Source organism: Amphiura filiformis, chromosome 3 (genome assembly GCF_039555335.1).
Source record: "Amphiura filiformis chromosome 3, Afil_fr2py, whole genome shotgun sequence".
NCBI classification, from domain to species: domain Eukaryota; kingdom Metazoa; phylum Echinodermata; class Ophiuroidea; order Amphilepidida; family Amphiuridae; genus Amphiura; species Amphiura filiformis.
The window spans coordinates 56,604,027-56,620,314 of NC_092630.1; the positions used below are offsets into that span (position 1 = coordinate 56,604,027).

Here is a 16,288-nt window from a genome sequence, read left to right on the forward strand (position 1 = left end):
AACAGTGATCGGAGTGCCCATCTCTCTTTCATTGGCGATTGGGCCAGACTCCTCCATGTAATGTTGCTATAGGGGAATCGCTACACCTCCTCTACAGCGAGTCTGTTCCCAGCATTTAAGAATGCCGGTACCCATTTAAACACCTGGGTGGAGAGGAGTAATCGAGATAAAGTGCCTTACTCAAGGGCACAACACGATGGCGTCGCTGGGGCTCGAACCCACAACCTTCCGATTATGAGTCAATGCCCGTTCCGCTAGGCCACCGTGCTCCCACCCACCGTGCTCCCACGGTGTGATGATGACCCGATTGAAAAAGGTGCAACTTTAGAACCTTTTTTGTCCCGTATACCGCACCCTAAGCAATGATAAGGTTCTATAAAGAACCTTAAAAAGTTCTATAAAGAACCTTAAATATTCAAATAGGCCTAGGGACTTTCTAATTAATTAATTCAGGGATTCATCACAATGTAAAAAAAAGTGAAAAGTAATGTAGGCTAATCCTTTTAAATTTTGGTACTAAAAATCATTTTTTTGGCATTGGAAAATTTTTTGTAGAACCATAAGCTTGAAGAACCTTTAAAGAACCATTAAGAAAGAACCCTCAAAGGGTTTTCTGCTCTACTTAGAACTTCTAAGTAGAACAGAAAAGGTTCTTTAGCCAAGAAAATTATTTTTAGAACCAAAAAGGGTTAACACTCCTTTTCACTTTTCTTAACTTTTAAATAGGTCCCTGAATTAATTAATAAGAAAGTTCCTAGACCTATTTAAATATTAATTAAGGTTCTTTATAGAACTTTTCAAGGTTCTTTATAGAACTTTTCAAGGTTCTTTATAGAACTTAAATGTTGCTCAGAGTCCTGTAGGCCTATACGGGACAAAACAGTTCTATGTTGCACCTTTTTTTTTCTAAGAGCATAGAGCATGAAGAGTGTATTATTTTCCCGGGATTATTTTTTACTATTTTTTTCTCTCTCTCTCTCATTCTACGTCTTCCCGAACTTCCTTTTAGTATTTCTTTTTCATCCTTTTGTCTTTTTCTTCTGGAAAATATAAGGGGTCCAGGGTTTAATAAATTACTCCAAATAGAATGGGCAGTGAATTGAGGCCAAAATCAGAGTTTAAAATCGGATTCTTATTGGGAGAAAGTTTTCTACACGCAAAGCATTATGGGTAGTAAAACTGACGTGGCAGAAACACTGCGCGTGCGCAGCCTTTCTCCATCTTGATCCACGAAAGGAAACGAAGCATCATGGATAGGCTGTTTCAGATTTATTTATTTGCTATTATAGCCGTTTCATCGGCACTAGGTTTATATTTTCATATAGGAGAAACAGAGAGGAAATGTTTTATAGAGGAAATTCCGGATGAAACTATGGTAATTGGTAAGTACAGTCGTTTACAATCTCAAAACAAGCTGTGAAACTAGCGAAGGTTTCCGAATTCAACAGCCTTAACAATATGTTACATACATGTACAATAAATGAATGATATAATACGTGGCCTGGATAGCCCCCTGGCCAAGGCTGTTTGAAAATGAAATACAGGTTTATGTTATTTACGATCTGTCATTTTCTTCACGCACTGTATTTTAGTTCTAGTAACTATAACTCAGCATACTGAGTTATAGGGCACTCTATTCATATCTGTACCACAAATAAGAAACATCACAATATGTGGGCTCATTTTGGGCTCCAAGGATGTAGACGAGGAACTCTCAAGGACAGTTTTGGCCTGCATGGATGATTTTAATCCCCATTGTACCAGAGTTTGAGCGTACATGGATGATTTTAATCCCATTATACTATACTACCATACCAAAGTTGAGTATAAATTGATCTACATTGATCTCAACTTTTGGGTGGGTTCAACATCCCCTGAGTTGGCAAAACCTGCAATCTTCATGGAGTAATTTACTTAGTGCAAAAGTGGTCAAAATATTGCTCTGCAAAATTGCTTTATTTTCATGATTTGGATTTATCATATTGAGCAGCATTCTACTTGTGATGTTTCTACACTGTGTAGAGAGGGTCTACAGCATCTCTGAGGTAAAACTGACAAATACAAGGTATATTTCTTGATGCTTGAAGTTTGTTTTTCTTAAACGTACAGTGCATCCCTATGTACCGCTGCAAGACTTCAGGTCCGTAGATGTCATTATGTTTATGATAAAGACTGAAGTCTTGCTGGCAAGACTAACTGTATTTGAGCCTGATCACAGTCTGTAGAAAATCATGGACCAAAATGGTGCAAAATTTTGACTTTTTCATTTTGAATTTGATTGAATCAATGAATGAGGCACAATCAAACTTAATACCAAGTTAAAATTATGCAAATTTCCTAGCACTGCCCCACGCACCCACTGCATGACATCACATGCACAGAACTGACAAATCGTGTGCGTAGGATCGGTGAAATTTTGGTAAAATTTGGTAAAAAACACCTCAACGTCTTCGTACATATTGTCCGTCTCCGTTGAAAAACTGGATCCTCCGCAGTAAAATCCATCATGACCACTTGAAATAAGCTTCCAGCTAAGTCAGAAAAAATATACCATCAGCGTTCGATTTACCTGGATTCGCATCGCAAAATGCGAGTCATTTTTTACAAGCTGCTACTCAACTACACAGACCTGTACTGTAGCAAAAAATTTCGATCCAAAAATATCGGGGGAAAATGCCTACTTGCGACCGTGATTCACGTTGATATACCATACCATTTCATCATTTGCAATTTGCTATGATAATTTTTCTCATTTCTGTGTCAGTTTTGGTCCGAAACGTGGTCAAAAACAGGTGCAAAAACATGAGCAAAGTCTGTCAATCTTGAGCAATTTTCGTTCGTACTTTCACTTCCGCGTTTCTATTTTTAAATTAACGTGCTGTTGATGCTACAAAAACTAAAACATGCGCTGCCACAAATAATACGAAAAAGGGTTATCATTTGGATTTTGTCTTTAAAATTGCTTTTATTCATCGTAACAATAATACTAATAAAGGAAACCTAGATTATAAATGAGAAAATAAACTTAAAATATTAAAAATTGAATATTGTCAGGTTGTGATAAATAATTAAATAAACACCGCACATTAGCGGCACGTCGTCGTTGTAAACAAATCAATCGGGACTTCCCCAGGCCATGTGATCAAACAGCTGTACAGCGATCGTTCGGAAAGCATGCAAAAAGTGCACAATTTCCTGATGTTGCATTTACAAATATTGCAGAATTTACTTCAATTCTCAGCAGGTGGGTCAAAATTGTGGGGCTTTTATTATCTTAAAAATATAAAAGAATAAAAATTCCTTATTTTTATCATCAATTAAGGATAAAATTTCGAAGTTTTGTCTGCGTCCAAATGCATGTGACATGGACGCAAAATACTTGATTAGCCATGTGAATTTGCGTCCAAATTATATATATGGAAAGAAATAAAGATTAAAGAATGAAGGTCCCAGTAAATGTGTCATCTGTTAATTCTGTTTGCCACCCATTGTGACTAACTGCCAATTGTATTGTTATTCTTAAGTGGATTTTCCAAGAAGGTGAGACCTTTCTCTTTTCATATAGATAAGAACGGAGAGACTAAGATGGTATCCAGTGTTTGATTTTTGTCTATTTTTTAAAGCATAGAGTAATCTGTGAGAAGACAAGAAAATACAAAAAAAATGATAAAAATGGTGAAAAAAAAATGCTACTCAAAATTTTGGAATGCTACTCAAATCTGAGAGTGAGTAGCAATTTTTGCTACACAAAAAAATAGATGAAAATCGAACACTGTATACCATGTCCAACAAAAAATTATAACCAAAATTACAGATAAATGAAATTTGAGTATCTTCAGTCATCTAAATTTTTGCTCGTTTGACGCCAGAAAAAAGTCCATTTTCAAACGGCAATATTTTTGAATGGAACCATTGATTTTCATTCTGTCTTCGCCAGGGCCCAGCAGCCATCTTGAATATTACAAAATAAATGAATATGCATATGTCTGAGCCCAGTCAGGTCAAAAATTCATTCATAAAACCATGTCGGGTCAATTGCAACGATTCTGATCGGCCGAATAAGACCACATGTTTGTGACGTGTTGGGTTCATGAATATTTAATGAGCAGCGCGCTCCTGCCTGACACGGTAAAAAAAGATTAACAGGGATCGCCAAAAGTCCGATGCTATGCACTTTGTGCTGCCTGGCGTGCTAACTGGCACCTTTATTTCTAACTTCGTACAGCGTGAATGGGGGTAGTTTTTTCGTGTGAGGCATCTTTTCTTTTTTAATTTAATACTAGACCACCCAAGCTTAAGGGGGTACTACACCCCTGTGGTAAATTTGTGACTATTTTTGCATTTTTCTCAAAAAGTAATAACACACTGGTAACAAAAGTTATGTATATTATTGGGGCAAGGAATCCAATTACTACACTGGAATTTCAGTGATTCAAGACAAGGGGTTTAATACCACTGTGTTATTAGTTTTTGAGAAAAATGCAAAAATAGCAGGGGTGGAATTTCGTAAATTGCCACAGGAGTCCAAGTGGATTCTCGCAAGAGAGGTTTGCGAGAGTCAATGGATTCTTGTAAATGGATTCTCGTTGTACAATCTTGCGGGAGTCCAAAAGGTATTATATGTAGGCCTACGTAAAATGCATTCAAACAAACAAACAAACTCACAAATAAACTAACAAAGTTAAGTTTTTAATATATGTGTCATCATACTCTTACTTATAGATGTCATGAATTGCATCTTTGGCGACTTTCCCTTTATATTTGGCAGGCTTTGAGTTTTAAGGTGTGTTGAACTTAAACTAAGTTCACTGAGCCGATCATTTCCAGCGCGAGTCCACATGGACTCTCGCAATAGGCCTTTTACAGGAGTCTCTGCGAGAGTCGGCTCTCGGACTCCTGCCGAAATTCCACCCCTGAAATAGACATAAATTTATCGAGGGGTGTAGTACCCCCTTAAGGTTAAAATTACAAATTTATCAAATCGAACTTTCGCATCAAGGTTAAACATATTTTTAGCTATATAAAAATTAAACATACCTTTTATTTCTTCGAACAAGCTTTATTTTGTTCAAAACCCACGTTTTTATAGAAATTTGAGCTGAATGCAAAACCGGCGGTGATGCAATCCCCAAAACTTTCGTGTAGCATGAGGGCTTGATGTACGCTTGTTTTTGACTGTAATTTATGCTTGTGTATCAAGCATGTTTGAGTTTGACAGGTTCTTTTACTGCGTGACGCAATTCTGCATTTATTCAAGATGGCGATTTTCTTGAAAAACAGTCTCAGGCACAACACAATAACATGACACAGTGAATTTGGAGAGTACAAAACATGTGTCCACTGTCCTGTCCTACATCCCCCTACATGTTTGTCAAAAGTTTCATTTCTCTAAAAGACATCCCTAAAGTTTCTAAGGTATATATCCAAATTGTAATGCTCACTTTGATTCCTTTTTATTCGAAATTATAATGTTAATAATAACGTGAGGTTTTCTCTGCAGTTTCTCTCAGAGCATCATATTCATGCAGGGAGCCATATTGAATAATGCATTGTGGGAAGTTTGAATGTATGTATCACATAGCAGAAATCCCTAGTATGAGCAAACAAGCTCATTATATATTCCAAATGATTGTGTTAGGGTTCGAACTTCGAACTGCCTAGTTGCTAGGACTACTGGCCCTTGTGTAGTGCCCAATTGGATTGCATTTTAAGAGTTCTGTGTGTCTGTGTGTATGCACTCATCACAAATTGTTTGCTCTTGTTTTTTCAGGTAACTACAAAACCCAACTATTTGATAAAAACATCAATGATTTCATGCCATCCAGTCCGATGATAGGCATGCATGTAGAAGTGAAGGATCCTGATGGCAAGCTGGTTATGTCTAAGGTGTACAGCTCTGAGGGAAGATTCACCTTCACATCACATACACCAGGAGAACACGTTATATGCCTTTATTCTAATTCTACTAAATGGTCCATGTTTGGTGCTACTAAAATGGTAAGTGCAAGGGGTTATTTTTAGGAGATGAATAGTGGAATAGTGTGCTCTAATGTTCAGAATTTTTTCAAAAAATTTCAGTCTAAATCAATAAATTCTGGCCCAAAAATAACTGATTTTACATGATTTTAGCAAAACTAAAAAATTATTCTAAAACACAAAATTTGGGTCGGTCGGGCCTGTAAAATAGGGGGTTTTTTTTCGTCGCTTCATATAGTCCGATTCAGAGCTTGAATAATCTCTGGCACATTTTTGTGATAAAAAAAATCAATCTTGTGTAATCTATACAGCTAACGTACAGCTCAATATGGACTGTTAATTGGTCTGTGCCTCCTGGGCATTGCTTTGGGATTTGTGGTTGGGCAATAAACACCAGGAGTCATATGGCAAAATGAATGGCTGGTTAGTTAACCCAGCCAGACTAATCATTACAAGAAGTAATTATATTATTAAAAAAAATTGTGGCTGAGGCTCTGAACACAAATTCCAAAATGATCAACGTTTTTCTCTTTTTTCTTCTTTCCTCAGAGAATACATCTTGACATTGAAGTAGGTGAACATGCAAATGATTATCGACAAATAGCTGAGAAAGACAAATTAACAGAGCTACAGCTGAGAGTTAGGCAATTACTGGACCAAGTAGAGCAAATACAAAAAGAACAAAATTATCAAAGGGTAAGTAGTACTGTAAAATTATTAGGAAGTTTTTAATTTTTGTGCTTTTACAATTAATTTCCGAATCTCGCAAATTTAAAAGCCTGCAAAAATATCTTTGATAGATAGGTTTTAATGTATAGCCATTTGAAACATTTAAATAGAAGCAGGAAACAGCTAAAACTCACAAAAAAATTATGGCATCATGCATCAACATGTAGCTATTAATTTTGATTTGTTGATTGATTGATCAATTGATGGATGTAGATCAACTTATCTTACCAAGTGTGAGAGAAGTATCAGGATTCAGTTTCCTCACAATGCATATAAATCCATTCATTTGGATTCTGTTTAGTTGGGAATCCAGGATATGATTTGCTTTCAATTGGGTCAGCCTTTCATCAAGATGGGACTCGCATAAAATACATTTTTACAGTTATGTTGACAAAGGTTTAAGTATATAATATATGTGTAATTTATTCATATTTTTCTCTCTTTCCAGTATCGTGAAGAGCGATTCCGTCAGACTAGTGAAAGCACCAACCAGCGAGTGTTATGGTGGTCAATCGGCCAAACCTGCATCCTTCTAGTCACCGGTTTCTGGCAAATGAGGCATCTTAAAGGATTCTTCGAGGCAAAGAAACTTGTATAGTCCTTTCTTTATTGCCACGGTTCAGCACTGTGCACAGCAGTTCATGCATGATTACAAAAAAATTGGATGCTTATGCTGAAAAGAAGCGATTCTGTGGAAATGTCATGGGAAACATGTAATCGGAACTGTAATGTCAAGTTGAAGATATATACCGTTTGTAATCTTGCTTATTTATTTTAAGGAGGTTGACTTTCTACAGAAAAGTTGCTTTTCACTGTAAACATCCAAATAAACTTTGTGCACTGTGCTGAACTGTGACAAGTTGTAGTTGGACCTATCAATTTGGCCTTTTTTAAAACAAGGTTGTGTAGTATTTGGCCATGGCTTAACAGTGTGCTAGCATTATTGTCAGCTGACATTAAGAAGTTTGTAAAGTGAGCAATAATAAGACACTCTACACATTGAAGTACAGACATATAAGAGAGCATAATTGATTGTTATACTTGGAAAACACACATGCACACTGTTAAGATAATGACCAGATACAATTCCTAATATATGTGGTAATGGTGTATACAATGCTAGATGAACATGCTGTCTTTATGGCATTAAGTGTTGAAAATATCATTGTTAATAAACTAATTTCATAGCACTTGTGTACACTATTACTAATCTTTATATGTACATGGTAAGTCTTTACAAAGCTTATAATAAGATTCTTACTTGTTGCCCATTCCTCTCTTTTCCATATGAGGCCTTGCTTACTTAAGCCATTGTAGGGATAACCAATCTGGTGTTCTTGCTTTGGCTGAAGTTAAACTGGCATTTTGCAAGCGGTCAGTAACGGCACTTCGCTGTCCAGCTTGAAATTAGATGAGTTTGTTATCCATAAATTGAGGGATTTACTTCGCTGCAAGAAGAAAATGCTTACACTTCATGGAAGTTGTCTGCACAGTGGACTGGATATGGCATTGCATAAATATCGCCGCTCAGTTTCGATCGTGTACAATATGATGTTGCGATTTTGTGATACTGTTAAATTTAAGCTGGGCAGCTATGTAGGAAACAAACCAAATTATTGATAAAGCCCTATGAACAGAACTAGTTTTGTTGTAGGAGGTGGTGTTCAACATGTCAATGAGGTCTCTCATATATTGTGAAAATGTTTGTTATTTTTGACCCAATTCCGATGTCATTACAGTGGCCACCATTGTAAAGAAACTAGTTATTTTACAAGGCTTTGTTGATTTTTAGGTTTGTTCCTTATTTGTGGAGTGCAATATTGGTGCCTGCCTCGAGAGATAAACAGAGGGATATGGTGGCATGGATTCAATCAGGAATGTTTCATATTTGTAGAATTTTACAAGCAAAACAGGAACAGGAAGCAACAAACAAAACAAACGACCAATAATGCAAGTGATGAGCTTCCTATTGGTTCGACTTTGAGTGGTTGAAGCCTCTTTAAATTGATGTTGAGGTCATTTGGAGAGTGTCTGACCAATGTATTCTTATTTCAGGTTCAAACTTGCTTGGTATATGATATGTTGCTGGTTCATGTAACTGGTCTGTGACAATCATTAAGCATGATGAAGCATGTCAAAATGTTGGTATTGTATTACTTGCACATGTAGTGTTATGTACACAGATAACCGTAGTACACTGTTCAGTGTTACAACTTGCAAGAACACATGTCTACAGCATGAAAATCAATAGGAGAGTGACAGATACATGAGAAAAGTGTGTTAATTCTGGTCAGTGGAAGTGCTGGTCAAAATTATGACCAGTCTGTACCTGTGGCCTTAGTCAGCATTGTGTTGCCAGTGGAGCACCAAATGCAGGGAACCAGCAAGGTTGGTCAGACCCTCCCAAGTTACCTTAGCTTATTATATATTATATATATTTACTTTTGGTCTTTATAATTTATTTTTGACTTGAAAATGTTCATCAAAGTAAAATATAAAAACACAATTACTTGCTTGTTTGAATATTTCACAATATGGGGATTGTGAGAGTCATGGTGTATGGGAATCATAAGTATTTATAACCAACATTTACACTAATGCATAAATTGTTTTTATATACATGTGTACAGAAAATATCAACGTACAAAGTACATGTGTGATGTTTCTGTTATTTCAGAAGAATAGTCAAGACTAGTAAAATAACAAATTTCAGTTGCATGTTAGCATAGTACATGGCTCTACTTTACACAGATTTGCAACATATGGTACAAGTTTGCTAATAAACATTCTCAACTCGCAAACCAATCATAAAGTTGCATGCCAAATTTTTATGTGTTTTTATACTCGCATTGTGTTGTAGGGCTTGGTAAAATGGGCCTAGTGAATCATAGGGCTTGAGTGCAAGTCTCTTTATAATGTTAGGATAACTGCTGAAGTCGGTATGTATGTAAAAACGTCACAAATTCAGAGATGTCGCTTGACAGATTTTTGCCCGAATTCAGGTTTATTACGAGTCCAAATTCCTTGTTTGTATTTATTTTCAGCCTGTTTCGGGTGGGGGCTTTTTAGCCTGAATTCATGTACTCTTGGGTTTTTCTCACCAGTTTCAGGTTTTGTGATTGAAACCGAGTGTCATCTCTGCAAATTGTGCATACTAGTCCATACATGACCTAGTTCTTTTCAAACAAGAAACAGGGCGCATGCATCAGCAAGTGTGAAGAACCCTTGTTGAGGATTTTAATTATATACTTCCTTTAGAAATCAAATCAAATAACAAAATACAATCAATAGTAGAAGTCCATTTTCAAATTATTACGCAAAAAATCTATTAGTAGTGGACAAACGGAAACAATGATCAGCAATTGTGTGCTGGAGCATTTGGAAAACAAAGACACAATAGTCAAATTGCATTGTAGCACCTAGAACTAGCTGATCTTAAAAACGATTTTGTAAGTTTTGGTGTGTGTGCGGCATTACCCATTACTGCCATTGTAAAAATCAGTTTGAACAGCTACAAACTTGCTATGCAACTATACACAAAATTTGATACAACAAAAATTAGAAGAGGACTGCCAAAAGTTACAGAAATAGTGTTAATTATTTGGACTAACTGGTGACTTGTTTTTGGCTTTACAAAGCACACACTTGAATGTATATTAAACACCCAACCAGAACTCTTCTTGTAGGTTGTAGATCATTTATTCTGTTATAAAGCAACATAAAAACATCTCTTTTTGTGGCTGAGGCTCTGAACATAAGTTGTTAAAATTAAATTAATTTTGAGCTGCAAATGACACCTGTGAATTCTGTCATCAGTACTACTTCATATTCTAATGTTGTGAAGTAACAAGGGTAAGCTGATGCAGAGTTTGTTGGTCACAAAGGTCGATGTACTGTAGTAAAAAATAGTTTCTAACCTAAACCACCATGTACATACTTGTCACACAGTCACACTTGGGGTTTATTTTGTGGGATAGAGTGCAAGTTTATTAATTTCTTGCTGCTGTATGAGATGTTGTGGTTAAATCACATGTTTTATACTGCAAGCAGAATAAAAGATGTAAATATTTAAGCCTGTATTTTCTGATTTATGTACTTTGTTTTACCACTTGTTTGTGTTCACTGTAATTAAAGGCATCTTTAGCATCTTTTTTTGGTGTTTTTCTTTTTGATGAAGGTACCATATTCCTATTTTGTGGACATAAACAAGTTGTAAATACATTGCTATAGTCTGCGGCAGAATAAAACTTGGAATGTATCGGTTTACATATATCGTCAGTCAGGTGAAATATGCCATACTGCGCAGAGCAGCAACCAAACCAATCATGGCTTGTCTCTGCCAAGACGTCATACGCAACATTCTGAGTTCATTCTGCCAGCGACTATAAGTAGAGACCGAGGCCATTTTGTTTTTGTCTGTCCAGAAGTGTCTAAGTGTCCAAAAAGTATTAATTTTATTAATATTATAATTAGAAAAGTAATGCAAAAGATATTTTTTGTTGTCCAAATAGATATTTTTATTCACTTTCCAGTCTTTTCCCAGTGGTCAAAGTTCAGAGATTGCAAGATGGGACAGTTCATATCTTTGTGATCAGTCACTGCATAGTGCCAAATCGCATCAAACTATAAACCATCTTTGTTTTTTATAGTGTAGCCCGGAGGATTTTACCAATTTTTTTTTTACTCGCCCACTTCACAGGTTATTTACATGGACTGTCTATAGTAAACATGTTATTCAGCACTATGAAAAATCACAACAATATTATGCATATCAGTGATTGTACAATTAGGTGCTAAATCAGGACTAAGGTGTATTTTGCATGATTGTGATGAGAGTATACTGATAGGTAGACAAAGGCTTTTTAATTCTAGAAAAGAAACATATTTTGTGTCCTTGAATGGAATTATACGAGCTCTGAAAATAATTATCCAGTGTACAGATTTTATTGATCTTTGGAGTCTGGAACTTTGTTAATATGTATTTAGAGATATGCTTATTAATGTGGAAATCATCCTGATTACACTTCAAATAGAATTGGGAACAAAATGTAGAGACTTGGGTCTCCTGTTCTTGCCTATACTTATTTATATGGTGCAACAAATTGTCTTGGTAAGAAATTGTCTTGGTAAGAAATTCCTTTCATGGATACACAGACACCTATCAAAAAAAGTAACTCTGGAAGAAATGGTATCACTTTAGTCCATGTTGGTGCGATATGGTATCATTTCCATGACTGCAGAGTGATTTTCTAATTGACTGCTATTTTTTTGGCAATATCGTATTGTACCACTTGTGACATGCAAGCTCATGGAATAAACACCTGTTAGGATATTGTTCAGCTTTATTCCATGATTGTGATGTCACAGGTGGTATAATGGCTATTCCATTTGAAATCCATATGCCCCCCTATGGAAGATGCAAACTTAGTCTTCTGCACACACAGTGTGAATTTCAAATGGGGTTATACTCTACTTGAAAACTACACCCCCTGTGTGGGAGATTAAGGACATGTCTTCCATAGGGGCATATGGATTTTAACTGGAATTGCCCAATATGAGATTGCCTGTTTTTTTTGTATCACCAACTCTTTCTATTGTAACTTCATTGATTTCATTTCGGTTTCATTATTAAATAACTGGGGATAGTAGTAGTAGATATCTAAGATATTACTTTATATTTGGGAGTTTTATTGTCCTACTACATGTTTCATTGTTGTCTCTGTGAAGAAAAGAAATAAATGTTTAACATTGGTTTAACATTTTTGACAAAACAGAAAATATGTGCCTTTGTGTTTCTTTCGGAAGTCCTGGTAAAATGCAAGGAACCCCATGAGAAACTTTGTAAAGAGTAAACTTTGTAACACAAGACTAAATGGATTTTTAGCAAAGATGAATTATCAAATTTATAAATGAAGTTTTATATCCAGGAAGAAAATGTTTTTAAAAAAAGTTCATTTTTAGAGAAAAAAGTGAGTCAACCTCAAAGCAAATAGGGTAAATTCAGGCATGTTCACCCTATTCGGTATTTTTGCTCTAGATTGAAAATAACCAAATTTGCATATAGGCCTACATTTTTATGTGATGATTATGCAGAGTGATCATCATTGAGGCTCAGATGGAAGTATTAGGGCCTTTAACACTCTCCCGAGTATTCGACATATAATATTTGATGTAACATATCTACATTATTTAATCTAGTCCCATTCTATTTCCAGTAATGTTTAAGTTCTAACGCATGTTTGATGACGTAAAATCGATAATATGATGCGTATACTATCTGGTAGAAATATATTATCGATTTTACGTCATCAAAGATTCCTTAGAACTTTAACATTACTGGAAATAGAATGGGACTAGATTAAATAACATGGATACTAGTATGTAACATCAAATATTTTAAGTATGTAGGGTTACTTAAGGGGGTACTACACCCCTGCCCAATTTTGTGCCTATTTTTGCATTTTTCTCAAAATTATATAGCACATTGGTGACCAGTAAGATTTGTATATTATAGGGGCAAGGGCTACAACTACTGCACTGGAAATTTTATTTCAACACAGGCAACAGTTGTGGAGTTACAGTCAAAAATGAGGGGAAACCAATATTTGATCAATAAATCAATAACGACTCGAGTTGCTGAATTTTCTGTGCAGTAGTTGCCCCTATAATTTACATATCTTACTTGTCACCAATGCGCTATAATTTTTTAGAAAAATGTAAAAAATAGGCACACAATTGACCAGGGGTGTAGTACCCAGACCTCGAATTAAGCATCTGAAGGGGCACGGCAACTTTTTTAGGGCAAGTTGAAAATTGCCTTATATTTTCACTGAAAAGGCAAGGCAGCAATATTTCAAGAGGGCATCATGGCAACTGTTGAAAATTTGAGGCACGGCAAGTGACTGCCTTGGGTAAAGGACATATTTCGAGGGCATTACGGCAGTGGGGATATGCACCCACGGCAAAATGCCATGGGTGCCGTGGGTTAATTCGAGGGCTGGTAGTACCCCCTTAATGTGTGCAAGATTGTTCTCTTATCAAGACTATTCCCCAAAACAAGTAGACCATGTACAAACAAGTAGACCATGAGGATTTTGATAATCCATTTTTTGACCTCCAGAGTCGACATGATACGTTGATGCGCACGCATACTGCCAGGCAAGGAACAGGGGGAATGGTGTACACGCATATTACCAGGCCATGATGTCACGTGTCAACTTATCTATACTAAGTATTTTATACTTTAAAGACCCTAAGCTGAAGCTGAAGCCTCAAAACCAAAGGTGTGCATCTGATCTGAGCAGTGAAATCACAAATCTGCAAAATGGTTTGTTTGTTCTTAGAAGCAAGAGATGATTTTATTCGAATGTTACATGATATAAATACATAATTTATATACAATATACAACCAATTCACGCCATCATTTTAATCTGATGTTCTACATGATATACAACCAATTCAGAGCCAGTTCAAATGACTTGCACCCAGTCTGCTGATACCTTGCATAAGAAAAGTTACCTTTCACAGAAAGTTAGAACCCATTTCTAGTTGAACACAGTCAATCTGGTTTCACTAAGGTCCAATTTCTCAAAACTTGGCTAGTAGTTAGGCTTCCTAAGCCAGCAGGCTAGCCCAACCAATATGGATTCATTTTATTGATTTATCTTTCTAAATGATGTACAGTGGAAACTCATTAACACAAATTTGTGCGGAATTCAAATTTTACTTCTTGTTATCAGGAGTTCCTGTTATCCAGTTCTAATAGCATGTGAAATGTATGCTTGGGAATGTAAAACATACTTGTTATCAGGAACTTCATGTTAAGAGGGTTTGTGTTAACGAGTTGCCACTGTACAATGTGAAATTATAAGGACTGGTATAAAGGACTAATTGGGCTTAAGCCTGATTTAAGCCTGATGGCTTAAAAAGCCAGACCATAGCCATGCTTTGAGAAACCGGCCCTAAATGTTCATAATTATTGACAAACTAACTCCCCCTCCCATGTAAAAAAACTGTTTCACACGTTTTCTTTAAAACAAAATGTTACCAGAACTGCTTGTTCCTTTACTCATTATTCATTGATTTAGTAAAATAATGCTAAAATGAGCATACAAAACACATATTCAAATACTTCGGACTGACACATTTCCCTGGGTACCGTACAAATAATTTTAATCGACCAAGTTACTTGTAAAATGTCAATGTTAAAAAACCCAACTTAAAGGCATTATTAGTGATCCCTGCAAATGAGTAAAAATATTTTGACTACTTCTCGAGCACTTTCATCATATTTGTATATATATTTCAGATACTTTTTATATACAAAAAAACTTCCAAATTTCTACAAAGTATTCCATTATGTTATTATAAACCATTCATATAATTGGCACTTTTCTGCCGTTGCTGAGTTGAACATCAATGTCACCAGGTAATAAAGGGTATCACATGATTATTGTGTTATTTTATAATTACATGATTACCTTCTTGACCTTGCTTTCATTGTTTTATAGTACCGTAACCACTCGGGTATAAGCCTACCCCCCTAGATGGCAGATTTCACTTCAAAAATGGGGGTGGGCTTATAACCGGGGAGGGGCTAGTACTTGAATTTAGAAATAAGAAAAATCATCCCCATTTGTATATGCCAAATGTACCAGTAATTTCTATCATCTATGTCAATTTCTTAAAATTCTAAGTGTGGAATGTTAATTATCGACTGAAATTTTTTTTTAATATTTGTTCTTAAATGTGAGAGAAAAGCATTGATTTGATTTAAGAACTTGGCCAAAATTTAGGGGCTTATAAGCCGAGTGCACCCTTGTTCCCAGAATGTTTTGAAAAATAGGGGGTGGGCTTATACCTGAAGGTGGGCTTATACCCGGGTGGTTACGGGTATGTGATATTGATGTTCACCCCATCAACGGCAGGGAGGCGTGAATTATAGGAATGGTCTATAGGAACAATTCATCTGATATCTGTTTATTCAGACTGAACAGATGACTTGTACCGTATTCATTCCATTAACCGCCCAGGGTGCTTAGTAAAGTCATTTTGGATGGGCACTTATTTTTATATTGTTGACATAATTACGTATGTAAAAAATGGCCCAGAATATGGACTTTGTGTGTAGAGTGGGTACGAGATGTGCAGCATATAGGGGTGCATTTTCAGGCTTTTTGTTGTAACTTTTTTTAATTGTCAGAAAACCGGTATTCCCTTATTGGTTTTTTTTTTCAAAAGTTTCCCCAAAAATCTGGTAAAGTGCAGATTCTTCAGTTTTTTTTAAGTAAAATTAGCACAAACATTCCAAAATATGACAAGTTTACTGTAATTTTGAACAGAAATAATAAAAACTTGTACATTTTGGGTCTTTTTTCCATCATATTTGGTATATTTTTGGGTTATGTGTGCCAAATCCCAGCTGCACATCACTATTCAATTCAAAATGAAGATCTAACTAAGTGTGACATGTAGATATATTTAATATTCTATTTACTATAGACAAATTATTTAATTTGTGTACATCGTGGAACATTCAACTACGCTTGTTACTCCGCATCTAATCATGGTAACACACGAGCG

The 16,288-nt window shown here is 35.8% G+C and overlaps 1 protein-coding gene across 1 annotated transcript; it reads left to right on the plus strand.

Annotated features, from left to right (window-relative positions):
- The first annotated feature begins 1,213 nt into the window (after window positions 1-1,213).
- LOC140148797 (transmembrane emp24 domain-containing protein 4-like) lies at window positions 1,214-12,483 on the plus strand. Its single transcript, XM_072170870.1, has 4 exons — window positions 1,214-1,382; window positions 5,771-5,997; window positions 6,526-6,672; window positions 7,154-12,483. Exons 1-4 carry the CDS (start codon window positions 1,250-1,252, stop codon window positions 7,301-7,303), a joined length of 657 nt encoding a protein of 218 aa, XP_072026971.1. The 5' UTR covers window positions 1,214-1,249; the 3' UTR covers window positions 7,304-12,483.
- The last annotated feature ends 3,805 nt before the right edge of the window (window positions 12,484-16,288 follow it).